Here is a 22,308-nt window from a genome sequence, read left to right as displayed (position 1 = left end):
CCCCTCAGCGCCACCTGCAGGATGTCCCCTCCCGTGCCCGCGCTGACCCCCGAGCAGAAGAAGGAGCTGGCGGCCATCGCCCAGCGCATCGTGGCCCCCGGCAAGGGCATCCTGGCCGCCGACGAGTCCACTGGTGTGTACTGGGACGGACTGGGAGGGAACTGGGATGGACTGGGAGGGAACTGGGAGGGACTGGGACAGACTGGGATGGACTGGGACAGACTGGGATGGACTGGGATGCACTGGGAGTGAACTGGGACAGACTGGGATGGACTGGGACAGACTGGGATGGACTGGGAGTGAACTGGGACGGACTGGGAGTGAACTGGGACAGACTGGGATGGACTGGGACAGACTGGGACAGACTGGGGCCATCGCCCAGCGCATCGTGGCCCCCGGCAAGGGCATCCTGGCCGCCGACGAGTCCACTGGTGTGTACTGGGACATACTGGGATGGACTGGGAGGGACTGGGAGTGAACTGGGACAGACTGGGATGGACTGGGACGGACTGGGATGGACTGGGACAGACTGGGGCCATCGCCCAGCGCATCGTGGCCCCCGGCAAGGGCATCCTGGCCGCCGACGAGTCCACTGGTGTGTACTGGGACGGACTGGGATGGACTGGGAGGGACTGGGATGGACTGGGATGGACTGGGAGTGAACTGGGACAGACTGGGACGGACTGGGATGGACTGGGACAGTCTGGGGCCATCGCCCAGCGCATCGTGGCCCCCGGCAAGGGCATCCTGGCCGCCGACGAGTCCACTGGTTTGTACTGGGAGGGACTGGGAGGGAACTGGGAGGGACTGGGATGGACTGGGACAGACTGGGACAGACTGGGAGTGAACTGGGATGGACTGGGAGGGACTGGGATGGACTGGAATGGACTGGGACAGGGTCCATACTGGTTCTAACTGGTCCATACTGGTTCTAACTGGTCCATACTGGTTCTAACTGGTCCACACTGGTTCTAACTGGTTTACACTGGTTCTAACTGGTCTGTACTGGTTCTAATTGGTTCACACTGGTCCACGCTGGCTCTAACTGGTCTGTACTGGTTCTAACTGGTCCACGCTGGCTCTAACTGGTCCACACTGGCTCTAACTGGTCCACACTGGTTCTAACTGGTCCACACTGGTTCTAACTGGTCCACGCTGGCTCTAACTGGTCCACTCTGGCTCTAACTGGTCCACTCTGGCTCTAACTGGTCCACGGTGGCTCTATCTGGTCCACACTGGCTCTAACTGGTCCACACTGGTTCTAACTGGTCCACACTGGTCCATACTGGTTCTAACTGGTCCATACTGGTCCATACTGGTTCTAACTGGTCCATACTGGTTCATACTGGTTCTAACTGGTCCACGCTGGCTCTAACTGGTCCACACTGGTTCTAACTGGTCCACACTGGTTCTAACTGGTCCATGCTGGTTCTAACTGGTCCAAACTGGTTCTAACTGGTCCACGCTGGCTCTAACTGGTCCACACTGGCTCTAACTGGTCCACGCTGGCTCTAACTGGTCCACGCTGGCTCTAACTGGTCCACACTGGTTCTAACTGGTCCACGCTGGCTCTAACTGGTCCACGCTGGCTCTAACTGGTCCACTCTGGTTCTAACTGGTCCACTCTGGCTCTAACTGGTCCACGCTGGCTCTAACTGGTCCACGCTGGCTCTAACTGGTCCACGCTGGCTCTAACTGGTCCACTCTGGCTCTAACTGGTCCACTCTGGCTCTAACTGGTCCACGCTGGCTCTAACTGGTCCACGCTGGCTCTAACTGGTCCACGCTGGCTCTAACTGGTCCACTCTGGCTGTAACTGGTCCACTCTGGCTCTAACTGGTCCACACTGGCTCTAACTGGTCCACTCTGGTTCTAACTGGTCCACGCTGGCTCTAACTGGTCCATACTGGTTCTAACTGGTCCATGCTGGTTCTAACTGGTCCATGCTGGTTCTAACTGGTCCACACTGGCTCTAACTGGTCCACACTGGTTCTAACTGGTCCACACTGGTTCTAACTGGTCCACGCTGGCTCTAACTGGTCCACACTGGCTCTAACTGGTCCAGTCTGGCTGTAACTGGTCCAGTCTGGCTGTAACTGGTCCACGCTGGCTCTAACTGGTCCACGCTGGCTCTAACTGGTCCACGCTGGCTCTAACTGGTCCAAACCGGTTCTAACTGGTCCACACTGGCTCTAACTGGTCCACGCTGGCTCTCACTGGTCCACACTGGCTCTAACTGGTCCACACTGGCTCTAACTGGTCCACTCTGGTTCTAACTGGTCCACACTGGCTCTAACTGGTCCACGCTGGCTCTAACTGGTCCACTCTGGTTCTAACTGGTCCACGCTGTCTCTAACTGGTCCACACTGGCTCTAACTGGTCCACACTGGCTTAAACTGGTCCATGCTCGTTCTAACTGGTCCACTCTGGCTCTAACTGGTCCACACTGGTTCTAACTGCTCCAAACTGGTTCTAACTGGTCCACTCTGGCTCTAACTGGTCCACTCTGGCTCTAACTGGTCCACTCTGGCTCTAACTGGTCCACTCTGTCTCTAACTGGTCCACGCTGGCTCTAACTGGTCCACACTGGTTCTAACTGGTCTGTACTGGTTCTAACTGGTCCGCGCTTGCTCTAACTGGTCCAAACTGGTTCTAACTGGTCCACGCTGGTTCTAACTGGTCCACACTGGCTCTAACTGGTCCATACTGGCTCTAACTGGTCCACTCTGGCTCTAACTGGTCCACTCTGGCTCTAACTGGTCCACACTGGCTCTAACTGGTCCACACTGGCTCTAACTGGTCCACTCTGGCTCTAACTGCTCCACTCTGGTTCTAACTGGTCCACTCTGGCTCTTACTGGTCCACCCTGGTTCTAACTGGTCCACGCTGGTTCTAACTGGTCCACTCTGGCTCTAACTGGTCTGTACTGGCTCTAACTGGTCCACTCTGGCTCTAACTGGTCCACTCTGGCTCTAACTGGTCCACACTGGTTCTAACTGGTCCACACTGGTTCTAACTGGTCCAGGCTGGCTCTAACTGGTCCAAACTGGTTCTATCTGGTCCACGCTGGTTCTAACTGGTCCACACTGGCTCTAACTGGTCCACACTGGCTCTAACTGGTCCACGCTGGCTCTAACTGGTCCACACTGGTTCTAACTGGTCCACACTGGCTCTAACTGGTCCACGCTGGCTCTCACTGGTCCACACTGGCTCTAACTGGTCCACTCTGGTTCTAACTGGTCCACTCTGGTTCTAACTGGTCCACACTGGTTCTAACTGGTCCACGCTGGCTCTAACTGGTCCACGCTGGTTCTAACTGGTCCAAACTGGTTCTAACTGGTCCACACTGGCTCTAACTGGTCCAAACTGGTTCTAACTGGTCCACTCTGGTTCTAACTGGTCCACACTGGTTCTAACTGGTCCACACTGGCTCTAACTGGTCCACTCTGGTTCTAACTGGTCCACGCTGGCTCTAACTGGTCCACGCTGGCTCTAACTGGTCTACACTGGTTCTTACTGGTCTATACTGGTTCTAACTGGTTCACTCTGGTTCTAACTGGTCCACACTGGCTCTAACTGGTCCACTCTGGCTCTAACTGGTCCACTCTGGCTCTAACTGGTCCACACTGGCTCTAACTGGTCCACTCTGGCTCTAACTGGTCCACACTGGCTCTAACTGGTCCATACTGGTTCTAACTGGTCCACGCTGGCTCTAACTGGTCCAAACTGGTTCTAACTGGTCCACTCTGCCTCTAACTGGTCCACACTGGCTCTAACTGGTCCACACTGGTTCTAACTGGTCCACTCTGGTTCTAACTGGTCCACGCTGTCTCTAACTGGTCCATGCTCGTTCTAACTGGTCCACGCTGGTTCTAACTGGTCCACAGTGGTTCTAACTGGTCCACACTGGTTCTAACTGGTCTGTACTGGCTCTAACTGGTCCACGCTGGTTCTAACTGGTCCACTCTGGCTCTAACTGGTCCACACTGGTTCTAACTGGTCCACTCTGGCTCTAACTGGTCCACGCTGGTTCTAACTGGTCCAAACTGGTTCTAACTGGTGCCCCCCGCAGGCAGCATCGCCAAGCGGCTGAGCTCGGTGGGCGCCGAGAACACGGAGGAGAACCGGCGCTGGTACCGGCAGCTGCTCTTCACGGCCGACAAGCGCGTGGAGCCGTGCATCGGCGGCGTCATCCTCTTCCACGAGACCATGTACCAGAAGGCCGACGATGGGCGCCCCTTCCCCCAGGTCATCCGCGACAAGGGGGCCCTGGTCGGCATCAAGGTGGGACTCGGGGACATCGGGGACAACCCGGGGACGTCACGGGGCTTGGGGACACCCTGGGGACGTGATGGACGTTGGGTGTTCCTTGGGTTGGGTTGGCCATGGAGAGGTGGGAGCAGGGGAGCCACATCTGGGGGGGGTTCAGAGGGTGAGTGGGGACATTGGGGACACCTTGGAGATGTTGGGGACATTGGGGACACCTTGGGGACACCTTGGGGACATTGGGGACACCTTGGGGACATCGGGGACACCTTGGAGATGTTGGGGACATTGGGGACACCTTGGGGACACCTTGGGGACATTGGGGACACCTTGGGGACATGGGGGACACCTTGGAGATGTTGGGGGGACGTGATGGACGTTGGGTGTTCCTTGGGTTGGGTTGGCCATGGAGAGGTGAGAGCAGGGGAGCCACATCTGGGGGGGGTTCAGAGGGTGAGTGGGGACATTGGGGACACCTTGGGGACATCGGGGACACCTTGGAGATGTTGGGAACACCTTGGGAACATTGGGGACACCTTGGGGACATCGGGGACATCTTGGAGATGTTTGGGACACCTTGGAGATGTTGTGGGGACGTGATGGACGTTGGGTGTTCCTTGGGTTGGGTTGGCCATGGAGAGATGGGAGCAGGGGAGCCACATCTGGGGGGGGGTTCAGAGGGTGAGTGGGGACATTGGGGACACCTTGGGGACATTGGGGACACCTTGGAGATGTTGTGGGGACGTGATGGACGTTGGGTGTTCCTTGGGTTGGGTTGGCCATGGAGAGGTGGGAGCAGGGGAGCCACATCTGGGGGGGGTTCAGAGGGTGAGTGGGGACATCGGGGACACCTTGGGGACACCTTGGGGACACCTTGGGGACATCGGGGACACCTTGGAGATGTTGGGGACATTGGGGACATTGGGGACACCTTGGGGACGTTGGGAACACCTTGGAGGTGTTGGGGACACCTTGGGGACATCAGGGACATCTTGTGGACATCGGGGACACCTTGGAGATGTTGGGGACACCTTGGGGACATTGGGGACACCTTGGGGACATTGGGGACACCTTGTAGATGTTGGGGACACCTTGTGGACATGGGGGCCACCTTGGAGATGTTGTGGGGACGTGATGGACGTTGGGTGTTCCTTGGGTTGGGTTGGCCATGGAGAGGTGGGAGCAGGGGAGCCACATCTGGGGGGGGTTCAGAGGGTGAGTGGGGACATTGGGAACACCTTGGGGACATCGGGGACACCTTGGAGATGTTGGGGACACCTTGGAGATGTTGGGGACACCTTGGGGACATCGGGGACACCTTGGGGACCTTGGGGACACGCTGATGTCCCTGATGTCCCCCGGTGACCGTGTCGCTGTCCCCAGGTGGACAAGGGCGTGGTGCCCCTGGCTGGCACCAACGGCGAGACCACGACCCAGGGTGAGTGACAGCCCTGTCCCCAAGGCCACCGCCCTGTCCCCGTCCCTGTGTCACCCTCCCAGCGCAGCGCCTGCCACCACGGGGTCCCGTGTCCCCCGATGTCCCCTGACGTCCCCAAGGCGCTCGCAATGGCCCGTGTCCCTGTCCCACGGATGTCCCCAACGTCCCCAGGACTCTGTGGCCTCCTGGAGCCCCTGCAATGCCCAATGTCCCCGATGTCCCCGATGTCCTCGATGTCCCCAACGTCCCCAACGTCCCCGATGTCCCCAATGTCCCCAATGTCCCCGATGTCCCCAACATCCCCGATGTCCCCAATGTCCCCAGGACTCTGTGGCCTCCTGGAGCCCCTGCAATGCCCAGTGTCCCCAGTGTCCCCGACGTCCTCGATGTCCCCAGTGTCCCCAACGTCCCCGATGTCCCCAACGTCCCCAACGTCCCCGATGTCCCCAACGTCCCCGATGTCCCCAATGTCCCCGATGTCCCCAATGTCCCCAACGTCCCCAGGACTCTGTGGCCTCCTGGAGCCCCTGCAATGCCCAGTGTCCCCGATGTCTTCGATGTCCCCAGTGTCCCCAATGTCCCCAATGTCCTTGATGTCCCCAATGTCCCCCGATGTCCCCAATGTCCCCAAGATCCCCAGTGTCCCCAACGTCCCCAATGTCCTCGATGTCCCCAATGTCCCCGATGTCCCCAATGTCCCCCAATGTCCCCAATGTCCCCAATGTCACCAATGTCCCCAAGATCCCCGGTGTCCCCAATGTCCCCGATGTCCCCGATGTCCCCAATGTCCCCAGTGTCCCCGATGTCCCCAATGTCCCCAGTGTCCCCAGTGTCCCCAATGTCCCCAATGTCCCCAGTGTCCCCAATGTCCCCAGTGTCCCCAGTGTCCCCAGTGTCCCCAATGTCCCCAATGTCCCCGATGTCCCCGATGTCCCCAATGTCCCTGAAGTCCCCAATGTCCCCGATGTCCCCAGTGTCCCCGATGTCCCCAGTGTCCCCAATGTCCCCAACGTCCCCAATGTCCCCAGTGTCCCCGATGTCCCCAATGTCCCCAATGTCCCCAGTGTCCCCAGTGTCCCCGATGTCCCCGATGTCCCCGATGTCTCCAGGGCTGGACGGGCTCATGGAGCGCTGTGCCCAGTACAAGAAGGACGGCGCTGACTTTGCCAAGTGGCACCGTGTCCCCAATGTCCCCGATGTCCCCAATGTCCCCGATGTCCCCAATGTCCCCAGTGTCCCCAATGTCCTCGATGTCCCCAGTGTCCCCAGTGTCCCCATTGTCCCCGATGTCCCCAACGTCCCCAACGTCCCCGATGTCCCCAATGTCCCCGATGTCCCCAGTGTCCCCAATGTCCCCAATGTCCCCGATGTCCCCGATGTCCCCGATGTCCCCAATGTCCCCAGTGTCCCCGATGTCCCCGATGTCCCCAATGTCCCCAGTGTCCCCGATGTCCCCAATGTCCCCAATGTCCCCAGTGTCCCCAGTGTCCCCAGTGTCCCCAATGTCCCCAATGTCCCCGATGTCCCCAATGTCCTTGATGTCCCCAGTGTCCCCAGTGTCCCCAATGTCCCCAATGTCCCCAATCCTCCCAGTGTCCCCGATGTCCCCAGTGTCCCCAATGTCCCCGATGTCCCCGATGTCCCCAATGTCCCCAATGTCCCCAATGTCCCCAATGTCTGAGTGTCCCCGATGTCCCCAGTGTCCCCAATGTCCCCAATGTCCCCAATCCCCCCAATGTCCCCGATGTCCCTGATGTCCCCAATGTCCCCGATGTCCCCAATGTCCCCAGTGTCCCCAATGTCCCCAATGTCCCCGATGTCCCCAATGTCCCCGAAGTCCCCAATGTCCCCAATGTCCCCGATGTCCCTGATGTCCCCGATGTCCCCGATGTCCCCGATGTCCCCAGGGCTGGACGGGCTCATGGAGCGCTGTGCCCAGTACAAGAAGGACGGCGCTGACTTTGCCAAGTGGCGCTGCGTGCTGAAGATCTCGGCGCACACGCCGACGCGCCTGGCCGTCATGGAGAACGCCAACGTCCTGGCGCGCTACGCCAGCATCTGCCAGCAGGTCACCCGCTGGCCCCAGCTGGCCCAGGGCGCGGGAGGCAGCTGCAGGGGGGGTGGCACCAACAGGTGGCATCTGGAGGGGGTTTGGTGGCACCTGGAGGGGGTTTGGTGGCATCTGGAGAGGGTTTGGTGGCATCTAGAGAGGGTTTGGTGGCATCTGGAGGGGGTTTGGTGGCATCTGGAGGGGGTTTGGTGGCATCTGGAGGGGGTTTGGTGGCATCTAGAGGGGGTTTGGTGGCACCTGGTGGGGGTTTGGTGGCATCTAGAGAGGGTTTGGTGGCATGTAGAGAGGGTTTCATGGCATCTAGAGAGGGTTGGGTGGTACCTGGAGAGGGTTTGGTGTCACCTGGAGGGGTTTGGTGGCATCTGGAGGGGGTTTGGTGGCATCTAGAGAGGGTTTGGTGGCACCTGGAGAGGATTTGGTGGCACCTGGAGAGGGTTTCATGGCATCTGGAGGGGGTTTGGTGGCACCTGGAGAGGGTTTCATGGCATCTAGAGAGGGTTTGTTGGTGTGTAGAGAGGGTTTGGTGGCACCTGGAGAGGGTTTGGTGGCATCTAGAGAGGGTTTGGTGTCACCTGGAGAGGGTTTGGTGGCGTGTAGAGAGGGTTTGGTGGCACCTGGAGAGGGTTTGGTGGCATCTAGAGAGGGTTTGGTGACACTTGGAGGAGTTTGGTGTCACCTGGAGAGGGTTTGGTGGCACCTGGACAGGGTTTGGTGGCACCTGGAGAGGGTTTGGTGGCACCTGGAGAGGGTTTGGTGGCACCTGGACAGGGTTTGGTGGTATCTAGAGAGGGTTTGGTGGCACCTGGAGAGGGTTTGGTGGCATCTAGAGAGGGTTTGGTGACACTTGGAGGAGTTTGGTGTCACCTGGAGAGGGTTTGGTGGCACCTGGACAGGGTTTGGTGGTATCTAGAGAGGGTTTGGTGGCACCTGGAGAGGGTTTGGTGGCATCTGGAGGGGGTTTGGTGGCACCTGGAGAGGGTTTGGTGGCATCTAGAGAGGGTTTGGTGGCACCTGGAGAGGGTTTGGTGGCATCTAGAGAGGGTTTGTTGGCATCTAGAGAGGGTTTGGTGGCACTTGGAGAGGGTTTGGTGGCATCTGGAGGGGGTTTGGTGGCATCTGGAGGGCGTTTGGTGGCACCTGGAGAGGGTTTGGTGGCACCTGGAGGGGTTTGGTGGCATCCGGAGGGCTTTGGTGACATCTAGAGAGGGTTTGGTGGTACCTGGAGGGGTTTTGGTGGCATCTAGAGAGGGTTTGGTGGCACCTGGAGGGGGTTTGGTGGCACCTGGAGAGGGTTTGGTGTCACCTGGATGGGGTTTGGTGGCACCTGGACAGGGTTTGGTGTCACCTGAAGGGGTTTGGTGACATCTAGAGAGGGTTTGGTGTCACCTGAAGGGGTTTGGTGTCACCTGGAGGGGTTTGGTGGCACCTGGAGGGGTTTGGTGGCACCTCAGTGCCCTTGGCTCCCCTCCCGCTGTCCCCAGTGTCCCTGGGGCTGTCCCCCGTCCCCGCCGTGTCCCCGCCGTCGCTGACGTGTCCCCCACGGTGTCCCCAGAACGGCATTGTCCCCATCGTGGAGCCCGAGATCCTCCCGGACGGTGACCACGACCTCAAGACGTGCCAGTACGTCACCGAGAAGGTCAGTGCCACCCCCGGGCGTCCCCGAGGGTCCCCAGCCCTCGGGGTGACACCGGGGGGGTGGCAGCTGGACGGGGTTGGTGGCACCTGGGGGGGGTTTGGTGGCATCTGGGGGGGGTTTGGTGGCACCTGGACAGGGTTTGGTGACACCTGAAGGGGTTTGGTGGCACCTGGAGAGGGTTTGGTGGCATCTGGAGGGGGGTTTGGTGGCACCTGGGGGGGGTTTGGTGGCACCTGGGGGGGTTTGGTGGCACCTGGGGGGGGTTTGGTGGCAGCTGTGGGGGGGTTGGTGGCACCTGGGGAGGGTTTGGTGGCACCTGAGGAGGGTTTGGTGGCACCTGAGGGGGTTTGGTGGCACCTGGGGGGGGTTTGGTGGCACCTGGGGAGGGTTTGGTGGCACCTGGGGGGGGTTTGGTGGCACCTGGGGAGGGTTTGGTGGCACCTGAGGAGGTTTGGTGACACCTGATGGGGTTTGGTGTCACCTGATGGGGTTTGGTGGCACCTGGGGGGGGTTTGGTGACACCTGAGGGGGTTTGGTGACACCTGGGGGGGGGTTTGGTGGCACCTGGAGAGGGTTTGCTGGCATCTGGAGGGGGTTTGGTGGCACCTGGGGGGGGTTTGGTGGCACCTGGGGGGGTTTGGTGGCAGCTGTGGGGGGGTTGGTGGCACCTGGGGAGGGTTTGGTGGCACCTGAGGAGGTTTGGTGACACCTGATGGGGTTTGGTGTCACCTGATGGGGTTTGGTGGCACCTGGGGGGGGTTTGGTGACACCTGAGGGGGTTTGGGTGACACCTGGGGGGGGTTTGGTGGCATCTGGGGGGGGTTTGGTGGCACCTGGGGAGGGTTTGGTGGCACCTGAGGAGGGTTTGGTGGCACCTGGGGGGGGGTTTGGTGGCACCTGGATGGGGTTTGGTGGCACCTGAGGAGGGTTTGGTGGCACTTGGGGGAGGGTTTGGTGGCACCTGAGGAGGGTTTGGTGGCACCTGAGGGGGTTTGGTGGCACCTGGGGAGGGTTTGGTGGCACCTGAGGAGGGTTTGGTGGCACCTGAGGGGGTTTGGTGGCACCTGGGGAGGGTTTGGTGACACCTGAAGGGGTTTGGTGGCACCTGAGGGGGTTTGGTGGCACCTGGATGGGGTTTGGTGGCACCTGGGGCAGTTTGGTGACACCTGGGGAGGGTTTGGTGGGCACCTGGGGGGGGTTTGGTGGCACCTGAGTGGCTTTCAGTCACCTCCAGCTGTCCTGGTGCCATGTCCAGCTGTCCCCAAGCTGTCCCGGTGTCACCTCCTGGTGTCCCCAAGCTGTCCCGGTGTCACCTCCAGCTGTCCCACAGGGTTTGGCAGGGCAAGGTGACACCTCAAGGGTGGCACCTGGATGGGGTTTGGTGGCACCTGGCCTGTCCTCAGTGTCCCCAGTGTCCCCAATGTCCTCAGTGTCCTCAATGTCCCCAATGTCCCCAATGTCCCCAATGTCCCCAATGTCCCCAGTGTCCCCAATGTCCCCAGTGTCCTCAATGTCCCCAGTGTCCCCAGTGTCCCCAATGTCCCCGTGTCCCCAGGTGCTGGCCGCGGTGTACAAGGTGCTCAGTGACTGGTGTCACTGTCACTGTCCCCAGTGTCACTGTCGGTGTCCCCAGTGTCACCGTCGGTGTCCCCAGTGATGTCCCCGGTGTACCCAGGTGCTGGCCCGCGGTGTAGAAGGCGCTCAGTGACCGGTGTCACCGTCGGTGTCCCCAATGTCCCCAATGTCCCCAATGATGTCCCCATGTCCCCAGGTGCTGGCCACGGTGTACAAGGCGCTCAGTGACCGGTGTCACCGTCGGTGTCCCCAATGTCCCCAATGTCCCCAATGATGTCCCCAATGTCCCCAGGTGCTGGCCGCGGTGTACAAGGCACTCAGTGACCGGTGTCACTGTCGGTGTCCCCAATGTCCCCAGTGATGTCCCCAATGTCCCCAATGGTGTCCCCAGGTGCTGGCCGCGGTGTACAAGGCGCTCAGTGACCGGTGTCACTGTCACTGTCCCCGGTGTCACTGTCAGTGTCCCCAATGTCCCCAGTGTCCCCAATGTCCCCAATGTCCCCAGTGTCCCCCAATGTCCCCAATGTCCCCAATGTCCCCAGTGTCCTCAATGTCCCCAATGTCCCCAGTGTCCCCAATGTCCCCAGTGTCCCCAGTGTCCCCAGTGTCCCCAATGTCCTCGATGTCCCCAGTGTCCCCAATGTCCCCAATGTCCCCAATGTCCCCCAATGTCCCCAATGTCCCCAATGTCCCCAATGGTGTCCCCAGGTGCTGGCCACGGTGTACAAGGCGCTCAGTGACCGGTGTCACTGTTGGTGTCCCCAATGTCCCCAGTGATGTCCCCATGTCCCCAGGTGCTGGCCGCGGTGTAGAAGGCGCTCAGTGACCGGTGTCACTGTCACTGTCCCCAATGTCCCCAATGTCCCCAATGTCCCCAGGTGCTGGCCGCGGTGTAGAAGGCGCTCAGTGACTGGTGTCACTGTCACTGTCCCCAGTGTCACTGTCGGTGTCCCCAATGTCCCCAATGTCCCCAGGTGCTGGCCGCGGTGTACAAGGCGCTCAGTGACCGGTGTCACTGTCGGTGTCCCTGGTGTCACTGTCACTGTCCCCGGTGTCACCGTCGGTGTCCCCAATGTCCCCAATGTCCCCAATGTCCCCAGGGTGCTGGCCGCGGTGTACAAGGCGCTCAGTGACCCATGTCACTGTCGGTGTCCCCAATGTCCCCAATGTCCCCAGGTGCTGGCCGCGGTGTACAAGGCGCTCAGTGACCAGTGTCACTGTCACTGTCCCCAGTGTCACCGTCGGTGTCCCCAGTGATGTCCCCGTGTCCCCAGGTGCTGGCCGCGGTGTACAAGGCGCTCAGTGACCGGTGTCACTGTCACTGTCCCTGGTGTCACTGTCACTGTCCCTGGTGTCACCGTCGGTGTCCCCAATGATGTCCCCAATGTCCCCAGGTGCTGGCCGCGGTGTACAAGGCGCTCAGTGACCACCACGTGTACCTCGAGGGGACGCTGCTGAAGCCCAACATGGTGACAGGGGGACACGCCTGTGCCACCAAGTACAGCCCCGAGGAGATCGCCATGGCCACCGTCACCGCCCTGCGCCGCACCGTGCCACCCGCCGTGCCAGGTCAGTGTCACCTGTGTGTCACTGCGTGTCACCTCTGTGTCACTGTGTGTCACTGTGTGTCACTGTGTGCCATGGCCACCGTCACCCCGCCCTGCGCCGCACCGTGCCACCCGCCGTGCCAGGTCAGTGTCACCTCTGTCACCTGTGTGTGTCACTGTGTGTCACTGTCACTGTGTGTCACTGTCACTGTGTGTCACTGTCACTGTGTGCCATGGCCACCGTCACCGCCCTGCGCCGCACCGTGCCACCCGCCGTGCCAGGTCAGTGTCACCTCTGTCACCTGTGTGTGTCACTGTGTGTCACTGTCACTGTGTGTCACTGTCACTGTGTGTCACTGTCACTGTGTGCCATGGCCACCGTCACCGCCCTGCGCCGCACCGTGCCACCCCGCCGTGCCAGGTCAGTGTCACCTCTGTCACCTGTGTGTGTCACTGTCACTGTGTGTCACTGTGTGCCATGGCCACCGTCACCCGCCCTGCGCCGCACCGTGCCACCCGCCGTGCCAGGTCAGTGTCACCTCTGTGTCACTGCATGTCACCTGTGTGTGTCACTGTCACTGTGTGTCACTGTGTGTCACTGTGTGTCACTGTGTGCCATGGCCACCGTCACCGCCCCTGCGCCGCACCGTGCCACCCCGCCGTGCCAGGTCAGTGTCACCTCTGTGTCACTGCATGTCACCTGTGTGTGTCACTGTCACTGTGTGTCACTGTGTGTCACTGTCACTGTGTGCCATGGCCACCGTCACCGCCCTGCGCCGCACCGTGCCACCCGCCGTGCCAGGTCAGTGTCACCTGTGTCACCTGTGTGTGTCACTGTCACTGTGTGTCACTGTCACTGTGTGTCACTGTCACTGTGTGCCATGGCCACCATCACCGCCCTGCGCCCCACCGTGCCACCCGCCGTGCCAGGTCAGTGTCACCTGTGTGTCACTGCATGTCACCTGTGTGTGTCACTGTCACTGTGTGTCACTGTGTGTCACTGTCACTGTGTGTCACTGTGTGCCATGGCCACCGTCACCGCCCTGCGCCGCACCGTGCCACCCGCCGTGCCAGGTCAGTGTCACCTCTGTCACTTGTGTGTCACCTGTGTGTCTCGCTGTCACTGTGTGTCACTGTGTGTCACTGTGTGTCACTGTCACTGTGTGTCACTGTGTGTGTCACTGTGTGTGTCACTGTGTGTGTCACTGTCACTGTGTGTCACTGTCACTGTGTGTGTCACTGTCACTGTGTGTCACTGTGTGTCACTGTCACTGTGTGTCACTGTGTGTCACTGTGTGTGTCACTGTGTGTCACTGTGTGTCATTGTCCCGGTGTCCCTGTGTCCCCATGTCCCTGAGTGTCCCAGTGTCCCCAGGCTGTCCTAACAGTGTCACCTCAGTGTCCCCTCGGTGTCCCCACAGGGATCACGTTCCTGTCGGGGGGTCAGAGCGAGGAGGAGGCCTCGCTGAACCTCAACGCCATCAACCGCTGTCCCCGTGTCCCCGTGTCCCTGTGTCCCCGTGTCCCTGTGCCGTACCCGTGTCCCTGAGTGTCCCCGTGTCCCCAGGCTGGTGTCACCTCAGTGTCCCCTCGGTGTCCCCACAGGGATCACGTTCCTGTCGGGGGGTCAGAGCGAGGAGGAGGCCTCGCTGAACCTCAACGCCATCAACCGCTGTCCCCGTGTCCCCGTGTCCCCGTGTCCCCTGTGTCCCCGTGTCCCTGTGTCCCTGTGCCGTACCCGTGTCCCTGAGTGTCCCAGTGTCCCCAGGCTGATGTCACCTCAGTGTCCCCTCGGTGTCCCCACAGGGATCACGTTCCTGTCGGGGGGTCAGAGCGAGGAGGAGGCCTCGCTGAACCTCAACGCCATCAACCGCTGTCCCCGTGTCCCCGTGTCCCCGTGTCCCTGTGTCCCTGAGTGTCCCAGTGTCCCCAGGCTGATGTCACCTCAGTGTCCCCTCGGTGTCCCCACAGGGATCACGTTCCTGTCGGGGGGTCAGAGCGAGGAGGAGGCCTCGCTGAACCTCAACGCCATCAACCGCTGTCCCCTGCCGCGGCCCTGGGCGCTGACCTTCTCCTACGGCCGCGCCCTGCAGGCCTCGGCCCTCAAGGCCTGGGCGGGCAAGAAGGACAACACCAAGGTGGCCCAGGAGGAGTACGTCAAGAGAGCCCTGGTAGGTGGCACTGGGGACACCTGGGGGACACCTGGGGGGACATTGAGGGGACTTGGGGACATCGAGGGGACTTGGGGACATCGGGGTGGGCAGGAGAAGATCTGCGGTTGTGACCATTGGGGACACAAGGACAGGGACAGCAGCAAGGTGGCCCAGGAGGAGAAGGGCAGGAGAGCCCTGGGAGGTGGCACTGGGGACACCGGGGACATTGAGGGGACTTGGGGACATCGAGGGGACTTGGGGACACGGGGGGGGACTTGGGGACATCGAGGGGACTTGGGGACACTGGGGGACACCTGGGGGACATTGAAGAGACTTGGGGACATTGAGGGGACTTGGGGACACTGGGGGGACTTGGGGACATTGAGGGGATTTGGGGACATCGAGAGGACTTGGGGACATTGAGGGGACTTGGGGGACACTGGGGGGACTTGGGGACATCGAGAGGACTTGGGGACATCGAGAGGACTTGGGGACATCGAGGGGACTTGGGGACATCGAGGGGACTTGGGGACACTGAGGGGACTTGGGGACACTGGGGGGACTTGGGGACACTGAGGGGACTTGGGGACATTGAGGGGACTTGGGGACACGGGGGGGACTTGGGGACATCGAGGGGACTTGGGGACATCGAGGGGACTTGGGGACACTGGGGGGACTTGGGGACATCGAGGGGACTTGGGGACATTGAGGGCTCTCGGGTGTTCCTCGGGTTGGGTCGGCCATGGAGAAGTGGGAGCCACATCTGAGGTGGGGTCAGAGGGGATGTGGGGACACTGGGGACACCTTGGGCACACTGGGGACACCTTGGGGACACTGGGGACATTGAGGACACCTCGGGGGACATTGGGGTTCAGGGCAGTGGTGGGGTTGGCAGGAGGTTTGGGGGGTGACACGTGGGGGGACACAGGGACAGGGACAGGGACAGGGACAGGGATAGGGTGGCCCAGGAGGTCACGGGGAACCTTGGGGACACCAGCACCCCCAGTGTCCCCAGTGTCCCCCAATGTCCTCAGTGTCCCCAATGTCCTCAGTGTCCCCAGTGTCCCCAGTGTCCCCAGTGTCCTCAGTGTCCCCAATGTCCCCAATGTCCCCAGTGTCCCCAATGTCCCCCAATGTCCTCAGTGTCCCCAATGTCCCCAATGTCCCCGATGTCCCCAATGTCCCCAGTGTCCCCAGTGTCCCCCAGTGTCCCCGATGTCCCCAATGTCCCCAGTGTCCCCAATGTCCCCAGTGTCCCCGATGTCCCCAATGTCCCCAGTGTCCCCGATGTCCCCAGTGTCCCCAGTGTCCCCCAATGTCCCCAGTGTCCCCGATGTCCCCAGTGTCCCCAGTGTCCCCCAATGTCCCCAGTGTCCCTGACACCCCCGAGTCCCCAGTGTCCCAATGTCCCCAGTGTCCCCAATGTCCCCCAGTGTCCCCAATGTCCCCAGTGTCCTCAGTGTCCCCAATGTCCCCCAGCGTCCCCAACATCCCCGATGTCCCCAATGTCCCCAGTGTCCCCAATGTCCCCAGTGTCCCCAGTGTCCCCCAATGTCCACAGTGTCCCTGACACCCCGATGTCCCCAACCCCACAATGTCCCCAGTGTCACCAATCCTCCAATGTCCCCAAAACCCCCTGATGTCCTCTGTCCCCCTGTCCCTCTGTCCCTGATGTCCCCCTGTCCCTCTGTCCCCCTGTCCCTGATGTCCGTCTGTCCCCTGTCCCTCTGTCCCCTGTCCCCCTGTCCCTCTGTCCCTGATGTCCCTGATGTCCCTGATGTCCCTCTGTCCCTGATGTCCCTCTGTCCCTCTGTCCCCCGTCCCTCTGTCCCCCTGTCCCTCTGTCCCCCTGTCCCCCCTGTCCGTCTGTCCCTGATGTCCCCCTGTCCCTCTGTCCCCCATCCCTCTGTCCGTCTGTCCCTGATGTCCGTCTGTCCCTCTGTCCTCTGTCCCCCTGTTCCCTCTGTCCCTCTGTCCGTCTGTCCCTGATGTCCCTCTGTCCCCTGTCCCTCTGTCCCTCTGTCCCTGATGTCCTCTGTCCCCCGTCCCTCTGTCCCCTGTCCCTCTGTCCCCCTGTCCCTGATGTCCGTCTGTCCCCCTGTCCCTCTGTCCCCCTGTCCCCTGTCCCTCTGTCCGTCTGTCCCTCTGTCCCCCTGTCCCCCTGTCCATCTGTCCCTCTGTCCCCCTGTCCCCCTGTCCCTCTGTCCCTCTGTCCCTCTGTCCCCCTGTCCCTCTGTCCGTCTGTCCCTGATGTCCGTCTGTCCCTCTGTCCCAGGCCAACTCCCTGGCGTGCCAGGGCAAGTACAGCCCGAGTGGCACCGCGGGGGCGGCGGCCAGCGAGTCCCTCTTCGTGTCCAACCACGCCTACTGACCACCGCTGGCCACCGCTGGCCACCGCTGGCCACTGCTGGCCACCTCTGACTGCTACTGACCACCGCTGGCCACCGCTGGCCACCGCTGACCGTCGCTGACCGCCGCTGACCACTGCTGACCACTGCTGACCATCGCTGACTGCTACTGACCACCGCTGGCCACCGCTGGCCACTGCTGACCACCTCTGACGGCTACTGACCATCGCTGACCACTGCTGACCACCGCTGACCACCGCTGGCCACCGCTGACCATCACTGACCATTGCTGACCACCGCTGACCTGCTACTGACCATCACTGACCATCACTGACCATCACTGACTGCTACTGACCATCACTGACCACTGCTGACCATCACTGACCATCATTGACCACTGCTGACCATCACTGACCACTGCTGACCATCGCTGACCATCACTGACCACTGCTGACCATCACTGACCACTGCTGACCATCACTGACCATCGCTGACCACTGCTGACCACCGCTGACCACTGACCATCCACTGACCATCCACTGACCATCACTGACCATCACTGACCATCACTGACCATCACTGACCATCACTGACCACTGCTGACCACCCTTGGACCGCTGACCATCCACTGACCATCCATGGGCCACTGACCATCCATGGGCCACTGACCATCCATGGGCCACTGGCCATCTGCTGGCCATCCATGGGCCACTGGCCATCTGCTGACCATCCATGGGCCACTGACCATCCATGGGCCACTGACCATCTGCTGACCACCCTCGGACTGCTGACACCTGCTGACCACTGACCACCTATGGACTGCTGACCACCTGCTGGCCACCCTGGGCTGCTCTTGGGCCACTGACCACCCTTGGCCACTGACCACCCTTGGGCCACTGACCACCCCGTGGCTGCCTTGTGGCCACTGACCACCCTGTGGCTGCCCTGTGGCCACTGACCACCCTTGGGCCACTGACCACCCTGTGGCCGCCCTGTGGTCACTGACCACCCTTGGGCCACTGACCGCCCTGTGGCCGCCCTGTGGCCACTGACCACACCTGTGGCCACTGACCACCCTTGGGCCACTGACCACCCTGTGGCTGCCTTGTGGCCACTGACCACCCTTGGGCCACTGACCACCCTTGGGCCACTGACCACCCTGTGGCTGCCTTGTGGCCACTGACCACCCTTGGGCCACTGACCACCCTTGGGCCACTGACCACCCCGTGGCTGCCCTGTGGCCACTGACCACCCTGTGGCCACTGGCCGCCCTGTGGCCACTGGCCGTCCTGTGGCCGCCCTGTGGCCGCCGTGTGGCCGCTGCCCCTGGCGAGCAATAAAGGTCGCGATGAACCGGAGCTGCTGCTGGGGCACGACTCGGGGCTGGGGGGGACCCCAAATCTGGGGGGGACCCCAAATCTGGGGGGGTTTGGGGGTGACCCCAAATCTGGGGGGACCCCAAATCTGGGGGTGACTCCAAATCTGGGGGGGGTTGCGGGTGACCCCAAATCTGGGGCTCTGGGGGGTGACCCCAAATCTGGGGCTCTGGGGGGTGACCCCAAATCTGGGGATCTGGAGGGGGTGACCCCAAATCTGGGGCTCTGGGGGTGACCCCAAATCTGGGGGTCTGGGGGTGACCCCAAATCTGGGATCTGGGGGGGGTGACCCCAAATCTGGGGGTCTGGGGGGGTGACCCCAAATCTGGGGGGGTTTGGGGGTGACCCCAAATCTGGGGTGTGACCCCAAATCTGGGCTCTGGGGGGACCCCAAATCTGGGGCTCTGGGGGTGACCCCAAATCTGGGGCTCTGGGGGGTGACCCCAAATCTGGGGGTGACCCCAAATCTGGGGCTCTGGGGGGGGTGACCCCAAATCTGGGGGTGTGGAGGGGGTGACCCCAAATCTGGGGATCTGGGGGGGGTGACCCCAAATCGGGGGGGTCTGGGTGTGACCCCAAATCTGGGGGGTTTGGGGGTGAACCCCAAATCTGGGGCTCTGGGGTGCGACCCCAAATCTGGGGCGGGACCCCAAATCTGGGGGGATCTGGGGCGTGACCCAAATCTGGGGGAGTTTGGGGGTGACCCCAAATCTGGGGATCTGGGAGGGGTGACCCCAAATCTGGGGGGGTTTGGGGGTGACCCCAAATCGGGGGCTCTGGGGGGGGTGACCCCAAATCTGGGGAGTCTGGGGGTGACCCCAAATCTGGGGGTGTTTGGGGGTGACCCCAAATCTGGGGGGGGTTGGGGGTGACCCCAAATCTGGGGCTCTGGGGTGCGACCCCAAATCTGAGGGGGGACCCCAAATCTGGGGATCTGGGCGTGACCCCAAATCTGGGGCTCTGGGGGTGACCCCAAATCTGGAGGGGTGACCCCAAATCTGGGGCTCTGGGGGCGTGACCCCAAATCTGGGGCTCTGGGGGTGACCCCAAATCTGGAGGGGTGACCCCAAATCTGGGGCTCTGGGGTGTGACCCCAAATCTGGGGATCTGGAGGGGGTGACCCCAAATCTGGGGGGGGTGACCCCAAATCTGGGGATCTGGAGGGGTGACCCCAAATCTGGGGGGGTGACCCCAAATCTGGGGTCAGGGGGTGACCCCAAATCTGGGGGTCAGGGGGTGACCCCAAATCTGGGGGTCTGGAGGGGGTGACCCCAAATCGGGGGCTCTGGGGGTGACCCAAATCTGGGGGGTGACCCCAAATCTGGGGGGGTTTGGGGTGGGTTTGACCCCAAATTTGTGGAGATTTCCCCCAAAATTGGGAGATTTTGGGGTGCTGTGACCCCAAATATGGGGAGTCTGGGGTGGTTTGGGGGGGGTGTGTGACCCCAAATTTGGGGAGTTTGGGGGGGGTGTGACCCCAAATTTGGGGAGTCTGGGGTGGTTTGGGGGGGGTGTGACCCCAAATTTGGGGAGTCTGGGGTGGTTTGGGGGGGGTGTGACCCCAAATTTGGGGGTTTTGGGGGGGTTGTGACCCCAAATTTAAGGGATTGGAGGAGTGTGACCCCAAATTTCAGGGGTTTTGGGGGGTGTGACCCCAAATTTGGGGGGTCTGGGGTGGTTTTTGGGTGGTGTGACCCCAAATTTGGGGGGTCTGGGAGGTTTTTGGGGGGTGTGACCCCAAATTTGGGGGTTTTGGGGTGGGGTGACCCCAAATTGGGGGGGTTTTGGGGTGGTTTTAGGGGGGTTTGACCCCAAGTTTGGGGGTATTTTGGGTGGTTTGACCCCAAATTTGGGGGTTCTGGCAGGGGTTTGACCCCAAAATTGGGGATTTTTGGGTGGGGTGACCCCAAATCTGGGGGGTTTGGGGGTGACCCCAAATCGGGGGGGTTTGGGGGTGACCCCAAATCTGGGGGGGTCTGGGGTGGGTTTGACCCCAAATTTGTGGAGGTTTCCCCCAAAATTGGGAGATTTTGGGGTGCTTTGACCCCGATTTTGGGGGTTCTGGGGTGGTTTGGGAGGGGTGTGACCCCAAATTTGGGGGTTTTGGGTGGTGAGACCCCAAATTTGGGGGTTTTGGGGGGGTTGTGACCCAAATTTCAGGGGTTTTGGAGGGGTTGTGACCCCAAATTTAAGGGATTGGAGGAGTGTGACCCCAAATTTCAGGGGTTTTGGGGGTGTGACCCCAAATTTCAGGGGTTTTGGGGAGTGTGACCCCAAATTTCAGGGGTTTTGGGGAGTGTGACCCCAAATTTCAGGGGTTTCTGGGGGTGTGACCCCAAGTTTGGGGGTTCGGGGTGATTTGGGGGTGGTTTGACCCCGATTTGGGGAGTTTGGGGGGGTTTCACCTCAAATGTGGGGGGTCTGGGGTGGGTTGGGGGGTGTGACCCCAAATTTGGGGGGTCTGGGGAGGTTTTTGGGGGTGTGACCCCAAATTTGGGGGTTTTGGGGGGGTTGTGACCCCAAATTTAAGGGATTGGAGGAGTGTGACCCCAAATTTCAGGGGTTTTGGGGGTGTGACCCCAAATTTCAGGGGTTTTGGGGGGTGTGACCCCAAGTTTGGGGGGTTCGGGGTGATTTTGGGGTGGTTTGACCCGATTTTGGGGAATTTGGGGGGTTTGACCTCAATGTGGGGGGTCTGGGGGTGGGTTGGGGGGTGTGACCCCAAATTTGGGGGTTTTGGGGTGGGGTGACCCCAAATTTGGGGGGATTTTGGGGCGGTGTGACCCCAAATTAGGGGTTTTGGGGTGCTTTGACCCCGAATTTGGGGGTCCTGGCAGGGGTTGGGACATTTTGAAACCCCAAATTTGGGGGTTCTGGGAGGGGTTGGGACATTTTGAACCCCAAATTTGGGGGTTCTGGCAGGGGTTGGGACATTTGAACCCCAAATTTGGGGGTTCTGGGGTTGGTCTGGGGTGGTTGGAGCCCAGATTTGGGGGGGCCGGGCTGCTTTGGGGGTGCTTTCACTCCAAATTTGGGGGTTCCGGCGGGCTCTGATCCCAAATTTGGGGGTCTGGAGGGATTGGGGGTGATTTGCTCCCAAATTTTGGGGATTTTGGGGTGGTTTGGGCCAGGATTTCCGCCGAAATTTGGGGTTCGGGGTGAATTTGGGCCGATTTCACCCCAAATTTGGGGGTTCTGCAGTGATTTTGGGCCGATTTCACCCCAAATTTGGGGGTTCTGCAGTGATTTTGGCTGATTTCACCCCAAATTTGGGGGTTCGGGCTGATTTTGGGCCGATTTCACCCCAAATTTGGGGGTTCGGGTGATTTTGGGCCGATTTCACCCCAAATTTGGGGGTTCGGGTGATTTTGGGCTGATTTCACCCCAAATTTGGGGAGGGTTCGGGTGATTTTGGGCCGATTTCACCCCAAATTTGGGGGTTCTGCAGTGATTTTGGGCAGGTTTCACCCCAAATTTGGGGGTTCGGGCTGATTTTGGGCTGGTTTGACCCTAAATTTGGGGGTTCGGGTGATTTTGGGCCGATTTCACCCCAAATTTGGGGGTTCTGCAGTGATTTTGGGCTGATTTCACCCAAATTTGGGGGTGCGGGTGATTTTGGGCTGATTTCACCCCAAATTTGGGGGTTCTGCAGTGATTTTGGGGGTGCTTTCACTCCAAATTTGGGGGTTCTGCAGTGATTTTGGGCTGATTTCACCCCAAATTTGGGGGTTCGGGTGATTTTGGCTGATTTCACCCCAAATTTGGGGGTTCGGGTGATTTTGGGCTGATTTCACCCCAAATTTGGGGGTTCGGGCTGATTTTGGGCCGATTTCACCCCAAATTTGGGGGTTCGGGTGATTTTGGGCTGATTTCACCCCCAAATTTGGGGGTTCTGCAGT

General features: G+C 60.8%; 1 protein-coding gene across 4 annotated transcripts; it reads left to right on the top strand.

Annotated features, from left to right (window-relative positions):
- On the top strand, window positions 1–17,851 carry LOC137466379 (fructose-bisphosphate aldolase A). 4 transcript variants are annotated; one of them, XM_068178135.1, is made up of 9 exons: window positions 1–133; window positions 4,072–4,283; window positions 5,649–5,703; window positions 7,611–7,771; window positions 9,327–9,410; window positions 12,380–12,554; window positions 14,504–14,703; window positions 16,961–17,058; window positions 17,830–17,851. In XM_068178135.1, exons 1-8 carry the CDS (start codon window positions 22–24, stop codon window positions 17,054–17,056), a joined length of 1,095 nt encoding a protein of 364 aa, XP_068034236.1. In that variant the 5' UTR covers window positions 1–21; the 3' UTR covers window positions 17,057–17,058; window positions 17,830–17,851. The 4 variants fall into 4 exon arrangements, with proteins under 4 accessions (XP_068034236.1, XP_068034235.1, XP_068034237.1 ...); XM_068178134.1 differs by lacking the exon at window positions 17,830–17,851 and adding an exon at window positions 17,543–17,567; XM_068178136.1 differs by lacking the exon at window positions 17,830–17,851 and adding an exon at window positions 17,162–17,172.
- The last annotated feature ends 4,457 nt before the right edge of the window (window positions 17,852–22,308 follow it).

The sequence above is a fragment of the Anomalospiza imberbis genome, unplaced genomic scaffold (genome assembly GCF_031753505.1).
Source record: "Anomalospiza imberbis isolate Cuckoo-Finch-1a 21T00152 unplaced genomic scaffold, ASM3175350v1 scaffold_194, whole genome shotgun sequence".
NCBI classification, from domain to species: domain Eukaryota; kingdom Metazoa; phylum Chordata; class Aves; order Passeriformes; family Viduidae; genus Anomalospiza; species Anomalospiza imberbis.
The sequence above is the reverse complement of the archived record's forward strand: the minus strand, read 5'-3'. Positions and strand labels throughout refer to the sequence as shown.

Excerpts from the sequence above, each read along its gene's own strand:
- LOC137466379 (XM_068178135.1), top strand. The coding sequence starts at position 22 with ATGTCCCCTCCCGTGCCCGCGCTGACCCCCGAGCAGAAGAAGGAGCTG. Across the intron at positions 5,704-7,610 it reads CGGCGAGACCACGACCCAGG|GGCTGGACGGGCTCATGGAG; the intron begins GTGAGTGACAGC and ends CGATGTCCCCAG. Across the intron at positions 9,411-12,379 it reads GCCAGTACGTCACCGAGAAG|GTGCTGGCCGCGGTGTACAA; the intron begins GTCAGTGCCACC and ends CAATGTCCCCAG.